At 42.9% G+C, this 16,661-nt stretch overlaps 4 protein-coding genes across 4 annotated transcripts; 3 read left to right on the top strand and 1 right to left on the bottom strand.

Annotated features, from left to right (window-relative positions):
• Positions 1-1,629: 1,629 nt before the first annotated feature.
• Positions 1,630-2,842, top strand: EAE98_001220 (uncharacterized protein; the record flags this gene model as incomplete). The annotated part of the gene is made up of 2 exons (XM_038948838.1): positions 1,630-2,119; positions 2,445-2,842. 2 exons carry the CDS (start codon positions 1,630-1,632, stop codon positions 2,840-2,842), a joined length of 888 nt encoding a protein of 295 aa, XP_038815104.1.
• A 3,014-nt stretch (positions 2,843-5,856) lies between these two features.
• Positions 5,857-7,278, top strand: EAE98_001219 (uncharacterized protein; the record flags this gene model as incomplete). The annotated part of the gene is made up of 3 exons (XM_038948837.1): positions 5,857-5,989; positions 6,048-6,259; positions 6,316-7,278. The coding sequence occupies 3 exons, from the start codon at positions 5,857-5,859 to the stop codon at positions 7,276-7,278; spliced, it is 1,308 nt and encodes a 435-aa protein (XP_038815103.1).
• Positions 7,279-8,738: 1,460 nt separating this feature from the next.
• EAE98_001218 (uncharacterized protein) lies at positions 8,739-12,603 on the top strand (the record flags this gene model as incomplete). Its single annotated transcript, XM_038948836.1, has 3 exons — positions 8,739-8,799; positions 9,085-11,137; positions 11,547-12,603. The coding sequence occupies 3 exons, from the start codon at positions 8,739-8,741 to the stop codon at positions 12,601-12,603; spliced, it is 3,171 nt and encodes a 1,056-aa protein (XP_038815102.1).
• Positions 12,604-14,057: 1,454 nt separating this feature from the next.
• Positions 14,058-16,379, bottom strand: EAE98_001217 (uncharacterized protein). Its single transcript, XM_038948835.1, has 2 exons — positions 15,129-16,379; positions 14,058-15,079 (listed from the first exon to the last, which is right to left on the bottom strand). Exons 1-2 carry the CDS (start codon positions 16,251-16,253, stop codon positions 14,477-14,479), a joined length of 1,728 nt encoding a protein of 575 aa, XP_038815101.1. The 5' UTR covers positions 16,254-16,379; the 3' UTR covers positions 14,058-14,476.
• Positions 16,380-16,661: the final 282 nt, after the last annotated feature.

Raw genomic sequence — 16,661 nt, 5'->3', positions numbered from 1 at the left:
AAATACATTGACTCTATCCTCCCTCTTAAAAGTTTTCGAGAGCAGAGCATCTACCCACTACAAAGTATATCCTTTCAAATAAGAGACCACAGGTATCACTTTAGTAACTATCTAGGGATATGAGTCACATTACACGCTCTTATTCCGAATCAATACCAATCGCCCACTAGTAGGGATTTAGATGAATATTTAGAAGGCTAAACCGGCATGATTTTCTGAGTCACCTTGTATCATAAAGATACCAGTTGATTCACAATCATTCTGACAACTCCTCAAGACCCTTTCTCACTATCTATCCATCTATCCAAACTCAAAAGCATCTCACCACAGCACACTGATAATCATCAGACTTAGCCTCACCCAGCCCAAGGGTCCAGATACATTCATAGCGATCCTTCCTAACCAATCACAGAATCAATTAATTATTCATGCTATTCTTACCATCCAGTATTTTTCTCTAGAATCACAATAATGCAGAACGAGGGAACTCGTAACGCGATCTACCAGTCCGTAGATTGAAGTCTCAGCGCTGACACGAATCTGTGTATACATTCAGACAACAGTCGCAGCATGCATAGAATTCCATTAGAGAGCCCTACATGGAGAAACACATGACTCTTACAAAGACTCGAACAAGAGCCGAGAAGAATATGCGATGGTAGGTACAATTCAGAGAGACAAAAAATACGAAGAAATCACACAGTAGGAATCTTTCAAATATCATCTTTCTATCTATCCCAGGAAGGAAAATCGCAATGATAGTGAGCAGGAAGCAGGAAGAAAGTATACCACCCACGCATGTCAACAAAAATTCACCACACAACAATAATATATTAATAAGTCGACAAATCTCCTAGCCCAACTCCTCTCCCCAAAAAACCATACCAACAATCTCGAAGAACACTACATAGTCTCCGATATATTACAACCCTTCATAAAATCATACCATATACCATATACTAGCCAGTTGCCAGATATATCAATAATCATTTATCTCTATTTACTTCGCACATACAACCACACAACCACACAACCATACAACCATACAATCCACATAAGAAATTTCCACTTCCACTTTCTCTCCTCCATGACTTTTCCCCAAGTACAAATTTACGTATTATCAAACTATATCAAAATCTCTCATTATAAACCTCAATTCTCCAATTCTCCAATCACCATTACCATCTCCACCCCCGCGCCCTAAACTCCGACCTTCCTAATCCATCCATCCATCTCACCACTCACCCACCAAAATTTCTACCAACCCACCAAGCGAGTGACATCTACACACAGCAGTGGACCCTGAACACTTGGCATATCACATCATGTAAATTTGGTCAGCCCACCTGCACCCACCAATCACATCAGCCACCGTTACGATTGTGACTCTTACCGTGCGGTAGCGCGAGTGGTATCACGTTTTATTTTTCCTTCTACTTCTACATGTATGTACGTATATGTTATATATATATATATATATATATATATACCTATATATGCATATTAAATTCCTCGCTTTAATTTATCCTTTACATTTTTCATACATATATTCATTCATACACACATTCAATCAATCATTCTCTTTCTCACTAATCTCTCGAACCCATCTCCCATTCACACCTCATAAAAATGCCCATCCACCACGATCCCCTCTTCCCCACCCTCACCCTCAATTCCCGCAATCCCCTCCACCAAAACCTGATCCTCACCCGTCCCCGCCCCTCCGATGCAAGAAACTCCATCATCGCGTTTGCCGATCCCGCCGTCTATCTGAATCTGACCGGTCCTCCGTTTCCCTATACCCAGGACGATTTCGATTCTTTCTTCAACGAGGTACTGGATAAGAATTCTCGGGTTGCCGCTGCGGAACTGTGGGATGCGAAGACGGCGCAGGAGGATGGGTCACCGGTGCAGAAATGGGTGGGCGCGGTTCCGTTTCCGAGTATTAGGGAAGTGAGGGTGGGGGAGAAGGGAGAGAGGATAGAGGAGTTTGTGGGGCAGATAGATATTAGGCGGAGGGGCTTTGTGACGACGATAGATGAGGAAGAGAGGAAGAAGTTGGCGAAGGAGAATGCGGATAAAAAGACGGGAGATCCGGAGATTGAGTGGGAGATTGGTTGTATGTTGATGCTTTTTTTGTCTTTTCTTTTTGGAAGCGAACTTTATGAAAAGGATGGTTATGCTTGGTGGTAATAACCATGCAAGTTGACCTGTGAATTAGGATTTCATAAGTCTACGGCTAGATATACGGCTCAGCTCATAGCCCCATGTCGCCGGTCTGGTCCATTTGATAGTATCAAAGTCTTCTCCTCACTGAGATCTATCTTCAAGCGAAAATAGTTGTCCGGTCATATCGATTCCAGAAGTCCTTCACAATTCTTACTCCTACTCCCCAATCACATTCCTCTTCCACGACTTTCCCAACCCACTAACGTCGTCTCCAGTCTGGCTCCTCCCTTCTTACCACGGCCGCGCCATCATGCCTGTTGTTCTGCAAACCCTCATTTCGGAACTCTTCATCCCATATATGAATTTGAGTTTCTTGACGGGTGAATATTTAGAGTTCAATAAAGCGAGTAAAAGAGTTTTTGAAAAGTGTGGATTTGTAGATGAAGGGATTACGGATGGGGTGGAGGCGATCCACGAAGGGAAACGGGGAGCATTGGGCGTGCTGTTAGAAAACTTGAAGAGCAATGGGGATGACGAAATATGGGAGAAAGCCCAGAGAAAGGGCTGGTTGAGGGGAGAAAAGGTGGGGGTGGGAAGCTTGAGATGGTGCAGAGAGGGAGAAGTGAAGGAGAAAGAAGACGGAAAGAGGGAGGATGGTAAGATTGTCGAATAAGGCAATGCATGTATGATTTGGGGTGGACGAAACTTTGAGGGGAGAAACAGATGAGAAATTTTCCGCAACTATAACATCATGACGCCCGCATTATATACAATAGACACTTCAACAAAATTGCCCTCTTTGGCAGAGACATGTAAACAACGATATAACGCTAAAATAGATATAGATTCAATTAGAACTACATACCTAGTAGCTAAATGAGGCACAGAATAAGTATGCTACGAAATGGCGATGGTTAACGGATTGAAAGACGACGTTCCAATGAAAAAATGGAGAACAAAATTGCTGATTCAGACTACTGAACATGAATAGACATTTAACACCGTACGTATTGAAGATTTCTTAATGAATAGTGTTCATGCAACAGCTATGGCCAGAAGTGAGATAGTCACTAGATATCTGACAACCCTAAGCTGTGGTGAATCTTGTGTATCGCTTCGACGACATGTTTGTCTTGTTAGATTTGGGCCCGAACGGTCATTTTCATGTTTCAAGTATGAGATTGTACATAGCTAGATCGCGATAGATTGCTATGTCGTACATGAAAATCTTTAACCACTCAAAAATGGGCTCAGAGCTTTGGTTCCAGGTGTGAGTCTTCGGTACAATATTGACGGTACTGGACCTGCGTATCAAATTGAATTTGTCAAAGCCATCAACGAATCGACAATCGTCATACAGCAATAATTGTGTAAAAATGTGTAATCTGGCATCACATCTATCGCATCATCCAGATGGTCTCTCCCTAAATCTTCATCGACTTCAGGGTGTGTAAACTTCCTCAATGTCATTCAAAAGTGCGAAAAGCGCGGAGCGTTATGAGAACCACAACGATCCCCAAAGAATTTCAAATCAAGCATGCGAGGCATAGTAAGGAGAAGCCCATCCACTTTGGATGTCTACCACAAAGAATGTCCAAACGACAAGTAAGAGAAATGATGATCCCAATCCTCAAAAATTTGCTCGGGTATACCGTACAGGGTACATGTGAAATCTAACATGAATCTTGCTTATTAGAAATATGATCTTCAATGAATGTGAGTGGTGTACATAATTTGGAATAGAGGAACTAAACGACGTTAAAAAAAATTGGGGGCAAAGAACCAGCGCCATACGCGCAATGAACAACGATGCACTAACAATCCTTTTTCCGGTCATCTTTTAGCGTTCGATATATGTAGCGCTGCGAGATTCTTTTGCATAGCGCAGCAACTAGAGAGCCGCAGCTAAAATGGCTTGAGACGCCCATTTCAGTTTCCACGTAGATGGATGTACTATAATAGCGCCCGAAATCAACCAGAATGTTGGCCGAATGAAAACAAAAGGATCAGTTGGCCAAGAGTCAACCCCCAACAAACGTGATAATGAATGCCGGCGAACATGAGACGAAGAAGACTTTGGAACGATTTGGATAGATAGTTTGGAGTCAAAGAGTCATTCCTGTATATACTCTGTAGTACAGTGGTGCAGTGGTAGCCGCTCGATGAGTTTCATCTCAATTTCAAACCAATATAGGCATGTGCTTGATGAAGTTCGACAACATCGACTCAGGTCTTGGTTTCATCCCAGTGATCTGATCCATTGAGTGAGTGCGAAGAATAAACAGACACTTTCCAGGTTGATCTCGGTGAGAGCTCTTCACGCTACCTAGGCAAGTAATGAAACATCCAGACGGGCTAAACCATTCTTGTGATAGATCCTAAATTATGTCGCTGGGCAGCCTGGGCTATCCATAAAAACCTCCTTTCTAGTGCCCATGTGACCAATCAGATGATCTATCGATATCGGAGTTATGTAAGCGACACTACGATAAGAGGCTTCCAAGGAAATGCCTCAACTCAAGTCAGCCTTTCTACCTAAGGAGGAGGTGGTTACCGCGTTGCCTCGTAGAGTCGTTACCTCTTTGCAAATTGCGACTCACACGTTCACAAGGGGGAATCGAAGCTTTTTCAATTTCCTGCGCCGTTCATCTTAATGCAAATGTGATGCAGAGGAGTGGATTATGACCTGGATAATGACTAGATATTGACTACTAGGGAGTAGGTACCTAGGGAATAACTGCACAATGAAATAATGTTTACAGCTTGATTGGCCAATCACAGGACGAAGAGAGGAAGAGACGAAAAGATGGGAGTGATTTAATCACAATATCAATTGATGATTGGTTCCAACAAACATGGGATTTGACCACAACCTTGATTTTCCTTCATTCGGTGTATGTGCGCCGTGCCAAAGAGAAAAAAGTGACCGAAGCTAAACTCCAAGATGATGGATGCACAATCTTCCTCCTTGCTCTTGCATACCGGTATCCCCAATATCACTTCAACCAAGGTTATCTATCTTTCACAACCAACTTTCGTGGATTGTTATCCTCATCCTGTCGCTTTCCTCCTCTGCTGTTGTTGTTTATCCTACTTCATGGTTGGCTATTGACTATTGACTGTTGACTGTTGACTGTTGACTATATTGACTCTCGTTCTTATACAACTACTTCAAATACGCTCCTGCCGATAACCAAACCGCACTTACGAGTACTCAGTACATACTTGTGCCTCTTTATCGCTCACTCGCTCCACCGACTTACTACATATTTGTGGTCCTCTTCATAAAACGCAGGAACAATCTAGACTTCTTTCTCCCTTCCGAAATCCCCCCATATCGATTTGAGCCTTAGTCAACGTTTGGATCTCCACCTCAATCTTCATCCCGCACCCCAAACTAGTCGGTCGTTACCATTTTAACCTAAACATTAGCAAGGAGACGGAGAAGAACCAGAGAAACCTTGGAACGTGTTGTGGATGCAATCCATCGAAAGAAAAGAAGCTTCTCCATCAGTTGCTATTTACCTCCCTCCTTTCAGCTTCCATATCCACATTTGACCAGCCTACAATCTTTCCTTCAACTACCTGGTCCGCAATATCCCCAATTTCAACATCGCGTTGACTTTCGTTCTTTTACCACTCGCCATTTCGATCTTTGTACATAGAATAATATCTACTATTTGCATCATGTTTTCAAAGTCCGTTGCCAGAGCTGGCTTGATTGCCAGTCTAGCTATCACTACCGTCAACGCCATTGCTACAATCTCTGTAACCGGCTCGAAATTCTTTACAAGTGATGGCGATCAATTCTTTATCAAAGGTAAGGCTTGTATTTGTATGTATCTTATTCTTGGGTTCTTGGCTGACAATATTTCTAGGCGTCGCATACCAGTTGACCGAAGCTGATCCTTTAATCGACACTAACCAATGCCAACTGGATGCCTCTCTGATGAAAACTTTGGGCGCAAATGCCATTCGCGTTTACCACGTTGACCCTTCAGGAGATCACTCTGGATGTATGAGTGCTTTCGCAGATGCCGGTGTCTACCTTTTCTTGGATTTGGATACTTTCAATACCGCAATCACTCCAGTATGTCATACATCATTATATGGAAAAGAAAAGAACGTGGCTGACCTTTTTAACAGACTGATGCGACCTGGAACGAAAGTCAATATACCGCATTTAGTAAAGTAATGGATGCGTTCGCCAAATTCGATAACACCCTTGGGTTCTTTGTGGGAAATGAGGTTATTGCTATGAACAACCAATCTTTGGCGGCACCATTTATCAAAGCCGCTGCTAGGGATATGAAGGCATACAGAAATTCGAAAGGATATCGTGAAATTCCTGTTGGCTACTCTGCGGCAGACATTGCGGAATTACGTCCTATGCTTCAAAATTATCTTGCTTGCGGCACCAACACTTCCGAGGCTATCGATTTCTTTGGTTTGAATGCATACGAATGGTGCGGCGATAGTGATTTCTCTACTTCTGGTTACAAGACCCTCAATACTTACGCCGAGGGTTACAATATTCCTATTTTCTTTTCAGAGACCGGATGCAACACAGTCAAACCCAGAACATTCCAGGACCAAGCAGCAATTCTCGGTTCGGAGATGGATGATCAATGGTCTGGCGCAATTATTTACGAATGGATCGAAGAGGCCAATGATTATGGATTGATCAGTTATGGACCAACCGTTGCAGCTACCGCTGTCGCAACAAATGTTGCAGGTGGATTTTCTCGTGGCGGAACTCCAACCCCTGTTTCTCCAGATTTCGCCAATCTCCAAAGTCAGTGGTCAACTTTGACTCCAACTGGTGTCGCGAGCTCTGCTTATTCCCCAACTCTTACACCACCTGCTTGCCCTGCATCAACCTCCGGAGGCTGGTTGGTCGATGGGGATGTAAAATTGCCATCTATTGGTCAGAAGGAAGCAACTGGCACTGCCACAACAACTTCTGGATCAGCATCCTCTACCGGAAGCGCCACTGGATCAGCTGCATCTGCAACCTCAACAAAGGGTAGCGCATCCGGCGGTAAAGAAATTACTGGCATGAGTGTAGGATTGGCCGCAGTTATGTTTGGTTTCATGTACTGGCTATAGATTCTCGATACCCATCAAAAAATCTTCTTTTCTCGGCCTTGATGGCTTGATATGTATAAACGATTATGATACGTGGAGGAAATCCTTTCACACCAATTCGGTACATAGGCGCGTTATGATAAATGAAAGCGCGGCGTTGGATTTGCATTGTGTCAATTTGGACGCAATAGGATTACTTTCTTCTGATATGGGATATACAGGTCATTGTATCCTGTGCATATAAAAAGCATGAATTAGTTGATCAACATTTGTTATTTTAGACCAACTTTAATAGATACTTAATAAAGTTAAAAGACAAGAGTCTGTTCATTTGCAGATTGACAAGCATGTGAACGTGTTGGTAGTATGTGATGTTGGCAAGTGTTTGTTATCAAGTGAGGAACAAGTCAGGAGCAAGTGATATATTACTAGGGGTGCAAGGATAGTGTATCTTGAGCAGTCTTTGTGCTGGATGCAGAATTGCAGGATTTGTGTCGTTGGCTATATTGATGGGTGAATGAAAAATAGTAGGTAATTGCTGTCTAGATGGGATGGGGTGGATGGGCAAGATGTCTGAGGCTATGAGGGTGTGAAGAGGGGAGAAGTGTAAGATGGAGAGATGGTAATAAATAAGAGTATGAAAGGAGGATGAGACAGCATGGGGCTATTTATTCACTATATACAATTGAATTTTCATCTCTTATCAGTATGAGACTTCATTCTGGGTTGAGTTTATGGTTAGATGATATTTGGAAGTTGAGAAAGGGGTTATTTATGCTTGGGCATTTGTGAGGAGAAAGAGATATCTATTTTCTGGATTTCTGGATTGAAGACCCAAAGAACCAAAGGAGATGTTGCAACTTGAATGTATTTATTATTATTCATACCTAGGTATTCACTTGTTTGGCTCTTTTGTTCTTTTTCATCTTCTAGGGCAAGCGTAGCAGTGCCGTGGTTGAAATATATCTCTTCCCACAGTATCTGACTATAAGAGATTTCCAGCGAAGACTCCTTGGTATTTAGCTTCATCTCCGCTTCATCTTCTCGTCTCTATCAATCAACTGCACTCATCCAACTATCATCATGCACTCTCATTCTTCTCCCCACGGGATTAGGATATCTCATTCTTGATATTCACTTTTGCTTGCGATTGCATTGCCGTACCATAAAGATTAAGCGAGAAATTTCCGAGGGAGGAAATAATCAATAGCCAATAATTTGTTTTGTTCACCTTGAAGAATAGAATATTCAATATCGTTAGAGTTTCATTTCAGGAGGCTGGGAAGCTTGCAGGCGTATGATCATCGATTGACTGATTGAGAGATTGAATACGCTAAATAAAAATTGTGGAAGATTAATGATATCTTGAGTTGAAAAAATTGTGAAGAGAACTTCTTGTGATTTTTCTTTCGCACAGCAACAATAACAACAACAACAACAACACCACAAGAATTGCAATTTTTAATTAAATCATTGCTACAATGGTTTTGTTTCTGCTCCCTGGTCTTAGACCACATTGGAAAATTGGCAATGCAAATATTGGTAAGTCCCCTTATCGTGTTCCTGGCAAGATGGTAGAGATGATGGAGATGGTGATAATGTCTCTTTGGGAGCAATAATCTAGTGATTTTCTTCGATGGTGGCAAGTAGGATAATATCTTATTGTTCTCCTTAACCCAATATTCTGGAGTATCCAGTCTGTATTGGTGAGAAAGATGGCACTTTATTGTCCTCCTTTCGACCAAATTTGGAAGAACTAGACTTTCTTCTTTCTTGCCCATAATTCTTCCTTATCCAAACCTTTACTGACAATTGCATTCTTTCTAGACAAACAAGAACCATTCACTCCAAAGAAACCAGTTGGAAATTCTGGAAGAAAATTCCCTCTCCCACCTCATATCCTCCACCGCCTTAACCTCCACAAGTCCTGTACTTCCTTCCCATCAAATCCATCTTCCGCACCATCTCTTCTTCCATCATTGATGAAAGATACTCCTGGTTCTTTACATTCAGCAAATTCTGGTGTTTGGCGTGGTAAAAGACCAGCAGAAGGAACTGCAGACGAAAGACCAGGAAAGAAGGCGAAGTACGGCCTTGCCAGCAATATCGATTTTGAAGAAAGGGGAACAGACGCAGACGACGAGGATTCAGATTTTGATTCTGCGGATACACCGAGTGATAGAGAAGAGGAGGTTACAACGGCAGCTTCTCCAGTAACCGTCTCAATACCAATTGCAGAGCCGGTTGTAGCTAGCCCGCTCGCTTCACCTTTCGACCCCGAATCCGAATCCGATTTCTCTGATACACCAAGCTCAAAGAGAAGAGCACTTGCACCACCAACACCAATTCCAGACCTTGTTACTAAGACCGTCGCAAAACCAATTGCAGCAACGGGTCGTTGGGATTTCACCCTTACGGCAAAACAAGCAGGTTACGTTTATAACCCGAGAAAATCCATGACCAATCTGAGTGATCGCTTCGCTACACCTTCAGACTCCGATAATACCCTCGATACCGACGATAGCGAATCTGACTTTAATTCTACACCAAATCGCTCTTCGACACCAGCACGCGCACGTGCTTCTTCACCTTCACCTTTACCTTTACCTTTACCTTTATCTCAGTGGAAATACCATCACAATCCTATTGATCGAAATAATCCAACCACTCCGCCTTCCGTCGGAACAAAAAGAAAAATGGAACAAGCATATGCCGAATGGCATCAAGGAGAAATGGACACACCTAGAGCACCACCATATTCTCCAATCACTTTACCAGCCGATACACCACAATCCGTTGATTTCAACGAAGCTGAATCCGAAACTGCACAATATGATTCGCAGTCACAACAAGAAAATATGAAACCTTCGCGCACATCTTCGTACTCACATCACACTATTTCCCCATCTTCTCCTCAAATACCACACTCAACAATATCCACCTCCGAAACCACCGTATTCCCTACCGATCTACCTTCTCCATCCGTTTCATGCCGTTTAGAACCTCATTCACCTGTTCTCGATCACCTTACTGCACAATATATTGCACAAGGACCCCATCCACACATTCCTCACGTTAATCACGCAGCTGTGAATCAAAGAAATGCGTCTCAGATATTGAGCAAACATCAAGATGATCGCGCGCCGTTTGTTCGAGCTGCGAGTCGAAGACTCCAGGCGGTGGTGGGTGTGAGAAATGACTTACCGTTTGATTTGCTGATGGGGACGGGAAAGCATGATGCGAGTAATTTAGTTGTAGGGAGGGATGGGACGTTGGTGGATTTGGGACTTAAGGATTTGGAGAGGAGAGAGAAGTCTATGAAGGGAGCTGGAGATGAAAGTGGAGATGAAAATGAAAATGAAAATGGAGAAGATCTTGCCAGAGATGATGGTGTTATGAGTGGAGAGAATATTGGAAATAATCGGGAAAATATGAGCTCGGATATGGATATGAACACCAACGCAAACGCAAACACAAACGAAGCATACAATACAAACAGCACGGCACAATACCTACAAGATATCCAGGCTTCCTTCAACACTCTCCGCTCTTCCTCCCATACCCCATCTACATATCATTCTTCTCCTCGCCAGCAACAAACAACACCACAAAAAATCGCTCCCAACCCAACCCACGAATCCCCAACACAAACAGCCTTTTTCCCTCCCTCAGTCAACCCCTACACCGGCGAAGGACTCCGCGAATATCTTCTCTCCCGCGCTTCTATCACCGGTTCTGTGAAGAGAGAATGTAGAAGTATCTCGTTTCATGATTTTACACCGGATGTACGAACGGGCGAGTTTAGAAATCAGTTGTTGGTGCATTTTGGCGTGGATGGGATTTCCAGTAGTGAGAGGGTTGAGGTTATGGAGTTGGGTTTGTGAGTTATTTTTTTCCCTTTTTTTCCCTTTTTTTTCTTTTTTTGGTCCTTTTTGGAGGGGTTTGTTTCAAGGTTTGGCCTGTTGGATTTGTAGTTGTTTTGGGGGGTTGAGAGTGGTGTGAGGAGGAGTGCTGCAGTGCGGCCGTGGTGGAGTTTTGTTGCGGTTGTGTAACTTGACTTTTGGCTCTTGACTCTTGGCTTGGGGAAGATGGGATGGCGAAGTCGCTGTCCTTTTATTTCTTCTTGTCGATTGTACTTATTTTCTACTATACTTTCCTTTGACAGTTAATGTAGTATTCTTGCTGTCATTTCCTTTTCTTACCTTATTACCCTTCCCCTCTCCTATCTATCATCCGAACGAAAACAACAACAAAAACTCTGTCCTAATATAACTAACACCTCTCCACAGACCCGATATAACCGGCACTCTCCACCCCTGGCTCTCAATCTTCATCCAACGCCCCCTCGTAACTGCCACATCCACCTCATCAGCCCTTCCATCTACCTCCACCATCACACCTCCCAACTTCCCCTCCCCAATCCCTACAACCTGGCTCTGCATCGCCGTCCCCCTCTCAAACATAACAACCTACCCCATCCAACCCGACACCACAATTCCCCCCTCCCTCCTCGAATCCGCTTTCTCCCACCCCCAACACGGGCTCCCCACCAAAAAAATCGCCAAACGTCAAGACTACGATTTCTCCTTCCAAGGAATCCCCATCTTCGAATTTTCCACCCGAACACTCTTTCCCCAGCCCGAAAATCCCTATCCGAACACTGTGCCCACTGCGGATTTTCTCTCCATCGAAGTACCCCGTTCCTACGATCCAAGTGATCCCTATCTTGAGTTTCCGCTACAGGTATCCCAGAATCCGGGATTGCTACAGCGGGAAGCACAGAAGTATGCAAGGGCGGTGGGAGTAACAGGTGAGGAATTACGTACGTATGGTGATATGATGGTGGATGAGAGTGGAGTGGATGTAAGCGAGGAGGTATCTCCCAACGAGGGGATTTGGTGGTTTGAATTCTATCGAGGAATTACACGGGATAGGATTCGGTGGGAGAAGGTTAAGAGGTGTATGGGCCGTGGGAGATGTAGAGTTGTTCTGAGATGGCAGGATGTACCGGATGAGATGAAGAGATTGGGTGGTCGTTCGAGTTCGAGTTCGAGCTCTGGCATCGGTTTGGGAGTGAGCGGAAAAATAAGCGAAGCGGAGAGAGTCATGCAAGAGATGAGTAGGGAGAACATGGCAGCGATGGGAAAGAAGCGGAGAGGTAGAAAGAGTATGCAAACGAGCCATGCGAATACGAGTTCGAGTGGGGGATTGGGAGTTATGAATATGAATGTGGGGAGTCATTCACATTCACATTCGCATGTGCGATCGCGTTCGGGCGAAGCTTTGAGAGATAGCTTGCGTGCGAGAGCGATTGGGAATCGGATGGGTTTTAATGGAGATGTTTAGGGATATGAAAGATCGAAAATGAGGAATTTGAGAGAGATGATGCAGAGAGGAGTTGCGGGTTTTAGGGAGGAGAGGAGTATGCGAGTTACTTGCTTTCAATTTCTTACCAGGCTAGTTTTCATTACTCGATATCTCCCATCTACAAACATACTACGGTATGTTACGAGCGCATAGAAAATCCTTGAATTCAAGATCGTTTAAACTTTCGCGATGAAATTATGAAGAATACAAGAGCAGAATAGAACAGAACGGAACGGAACAGAATAAGAAAAACTTTCCCATCCTTTCTCAAAGAAGATACGTAACATGAGTTAATCTCCTCAAATGATACATCTGAGATACCCAGAAACTGGATTTCTATCTCGAAGAAGAGAATAATACAGAACCAAAGGATTCGAAGTTCAAAGTATAGGAGATCATGAGAAGAAGAGACACATTATGATCCCGGCATTCTTCACGACCATCTTGATATTACATTCAGACGACAGTTCCACGAATGTATGCACGAATGCGTTACTTTCCGTACCTATACCCAGATAGATACCTAGGAACTCAGGAGTAGCAAATATCCACGAAAGGAAACTAGAAAGATAGAAAGATAATCGGGGGTTCATATTTATTCATCCCCTTATTTATGATAAAAGGGCTTCAGCAATTCATTAACTTTTCAGCAATTTGTAACTTTTGATAATAATTCTTATAATTTTTATTCTTTTGATAATACAAATAGATATTTCTAATTAAATTGAATCAATAATTATTTAATATATTTTAGAATATCTTTATTTTTTATAAATAAAAAGTTAGAAAAAATTGATCCTATTTATCGGGGAGGTTTTATATCAAAAAAAAAAGTTAACGAATTGCTGAAAAATTAACGAATTGCTAAGACCCTCTCATTAGTATAATAAGGGGTGAAATGAAATGTAACCCCCGATTAGATAGATAGATAGCTTAAGAAATATATCATTATTGACAAATTCATCAAATCAACATTACTAATCATCGTCTGTGATGTATAGTATACCACGGTTTAGTTTTCAAAACACATCATTCTAATACATTTCATTCCTAGATCCTACTCAAACCATCCATGAATGAATGACTGACTACCCCATTTGGAACTAGATTAGCAATATGAAGTTACAATTATCATATCATTGCTTGCTAATACTCCTCGCACTTTGATTAAAGGTACCTTAGTACCTAGTAATAACTTAAAACCTCAAAGTAGCGTTGCCATTATCAAAACCTCAATCCGATGGACCATGGCCAGGAAAATCCAACCCGAGTCTCGAATTCATTTGCGAAGTTTGGGTTATCTCGAGTATACCCTCACAGCTCCAATATCACTAACTCGACAATCTTAATCAACTCCAAGCCCTCGCTTTTAGACACATCCAACTATAGGGGGGGACAATTCCAGATTCGAGAGGAATGGGCAGAGAAACCAGATACTCCATATCCTGCAAGAGAAATTGAATGACGAATCATTTTTATAGATTCAGTAACTTCGGAGTGATGCAGAAGCCCGTACGATAATAAGCATCGAGCTTCACAAATTCGTCAACGTAAACCACGACGCAAAAAGTCTGTGGGAATATTCAGACATTTATAGTACATACAGATACAGGTACAGATTGAGCTTCCATGCTACGCTACCTAAATGCATCATAACATTCGAGTCGTGATCGCCGATTCTACATCGCATAACCCATCCATCTCAAACATAACTGAGATACCACAATCCAATCTCGGCCGCATTTGCAGAGGTGAGATTCGAGGTCGTCGGCCCTTCATTCCTTTTGACGCCTCATTCATGATACATATAAAATATACACTCGTCCATTTTAATCCTCTAATTCATCAACCATTACGACGAAGAACTTCCCCACCAACCACCTGTCATTCCACTCTTCATGGCCTTTAGTCCCTCTTCTTTGGCCCTCTCCTCCATCTCGGCTTCTTCCTTCAGCCATTTTGCTCCATTCTCGCGAATTTCCTTATCAAATGCCTCGTAGTTCTTTTGTCCCCTTTCTCTCGCTAGATCTTGCAACATTTTTCCTTGAGCAAGCGCATCCGCTAGACTCTGTTCGTTAGGATCTGTCACCATCATTCCACCTGGCTTGATACCCAAAGCACTTCCTAGTAGTCCTACACCACCCCCTCTCTTTCCATGCTTCTTTCTTTCCTCTGCAAGTTGCTCTTGGAACTTCTTTCTTGCAATTGCCTCACGCTTGGCAAATTCAGTAGGAATATGTGTTCCATCAAATGATTTCAAGGCTTTGCGTACATCGGCATATTGCATTGTAGGGATATATTCAAGGAAAGGAATTAAAGAAACAAGCTCTTTATCTTGGACGTCACCTGTCCATGGCTTGAGGATTATTGCGTTTTCTGGTTGCTTCTTTGCATGGTGTGCTTTAGTATCGATTAATATGACCTTTGAGAGATCACGGTTGAGGTATGAAAGATCCTATATCAAATTAGTAACAGTCGCAGGAAGGATGACACAAAAACCTTACCTTGATATATTCACCGTTTTCATAAAGTGTTGCCTCTCGGAAAAGCGGCCAAGTAACGATGTGATATGGATCGAATTTTCGAATAACTGGCTCTGCTAAAGTAGATGGTTGAGTGGTGAAGATGACCAATTCGTAATATTGACTTAGATATCTCAAGAAATAATCCACACCGGGTCTTTTTGCCAGTCGCCAACCATGTTCTCTGGTCCATTCACTGTGAATTAGAAGATCCTCCATACTTAAAACTAAAGTATAAGGGCGCTCAAACATGGGACTTGGATCGGGGAGTAACTTGGTAAAAGCTGGCTCAGTGTAGTGTCCAAGTTGGTCTCCGGTTCGGGCCCTGACACGATTCCACATGCCGGTGAGTGACCATCCAGATGGAGCAGTTTCCGAATGTAGTCTTTCCTCCTCCTCTGTTTCCCAGTTCCTTCCCATGTATACCGTACCAGTGATCGCAGATATGAAGAATGCAAGATACATGTAGTTGGCCATTTGGTTTCTCTTTCTTTCCGAGGAAGAAACATACGCAGATGCTGGCAATTCCCCGCGACCTTTACCCCCACCACTAGGATCTTCTTCAGGATCTGCCGCTTCTGTAAGGTTCAATGGCGATGCTTTCGATTTTCTATTTGCCAACTCAAAATCCAAAGTTGAAGGAATACCTTGGGTGAGATCTGGTAGAGGTTTATTTTCGAATTCAGCTTGTGCGGGGTCGACAGCGATTGTCTCGAATTCATCTTGCTTGCCAGAGAAGTCTGGGTTTTCACCTTTCCTTGCATCTGGTTTTGGTACACCGGCACCTCCTCCCTCTGATTGTGGTACAGTATTCCTCTGTGGTGAAGCCCCCTTACTCACTTCATCTTGCGCCTTGGAGAAGTCTGGGTTACCAGATTTATCACTACTCAATCCTGATTTTGGTGAAGTAAAAGCAGCCTGTGCCCCAGCTGGACCGGATGGTGTTGGCGTACCCGAAGGTCTATTATAATCTGTAGGCTTTTTAGGCTGGCGGCGATTGTTCGCCATCGACCGAGTCCATGACGTTGATGAGGTTATTCGGAAATTCGTCGAACTATTTCTAAGAGCTGGCGTTTGCAACGACCTTCCGATAGCTCTTGACAACATTATGAAAGAAAAGAATCAATACACAGCTTACTTTAATGAAGAAAAGACTATATGCGAAATCGCATTAAATATTATTGAACTTCTCGTCAGTAAAGAGAGACTTCCAAGTTCCTTTGGCCTAATAAAATAACCTGATTCCTTAAGTTTTCCCTTACAAGCAACAAAATACAATTTTCTACAATGATGCGGGCGGGAATTATTGAAGCTAGTACCAATTAGTACTAGCTTCAATTGGCGTCAAACTCCCCACCATAAAAGCATCGATTGATTTTCGCATTCTGATTCTCTTTTTCTTTTTTCCTTAAAGTTGACACTCAGTGGACAGAAATTATACTCATCGCGCCTACAATAACCGTGGACGAAGAGTTGAACAATCTGAGGAGAACGAATATGACACTTTCAAGAATT

Source organism: Botrytis deweyae (genome assembly GCF_014898535.1).
Source record: "Botrytis deweyae strain B1 chromosome Unknown BDEW_002, whole genome shotgun sequence".
NCBI lineage: Eukaryota > Fungi > Ascomycota > Leotiomycetes > Helotiales > Sclerotiniaceae > Botrytis > Botrytis deweyae.
Note: the sequence above shows the minus strand (reverse complement) of the source record. Positions and strands in the feature narration are given on the sequence as shown.

Bases quoted from the DNA above. Each gene is read 5' to 3' on its own strand.
- EAE98_001217 (XM_038948835.1), bottom strand. From the start codon at position 16,253: ATGTTGTCAAGAGCTATCGGAAGGTCGTTGCAAACGCCAGCTCTTAGA. The intron at 15,080-15,128 runs GTAAGGTTTTTG...AATTTGATATAG, and splicing joins AAAACGGTGAATATATCAAG to GATCTTTCATACCTCAACCG.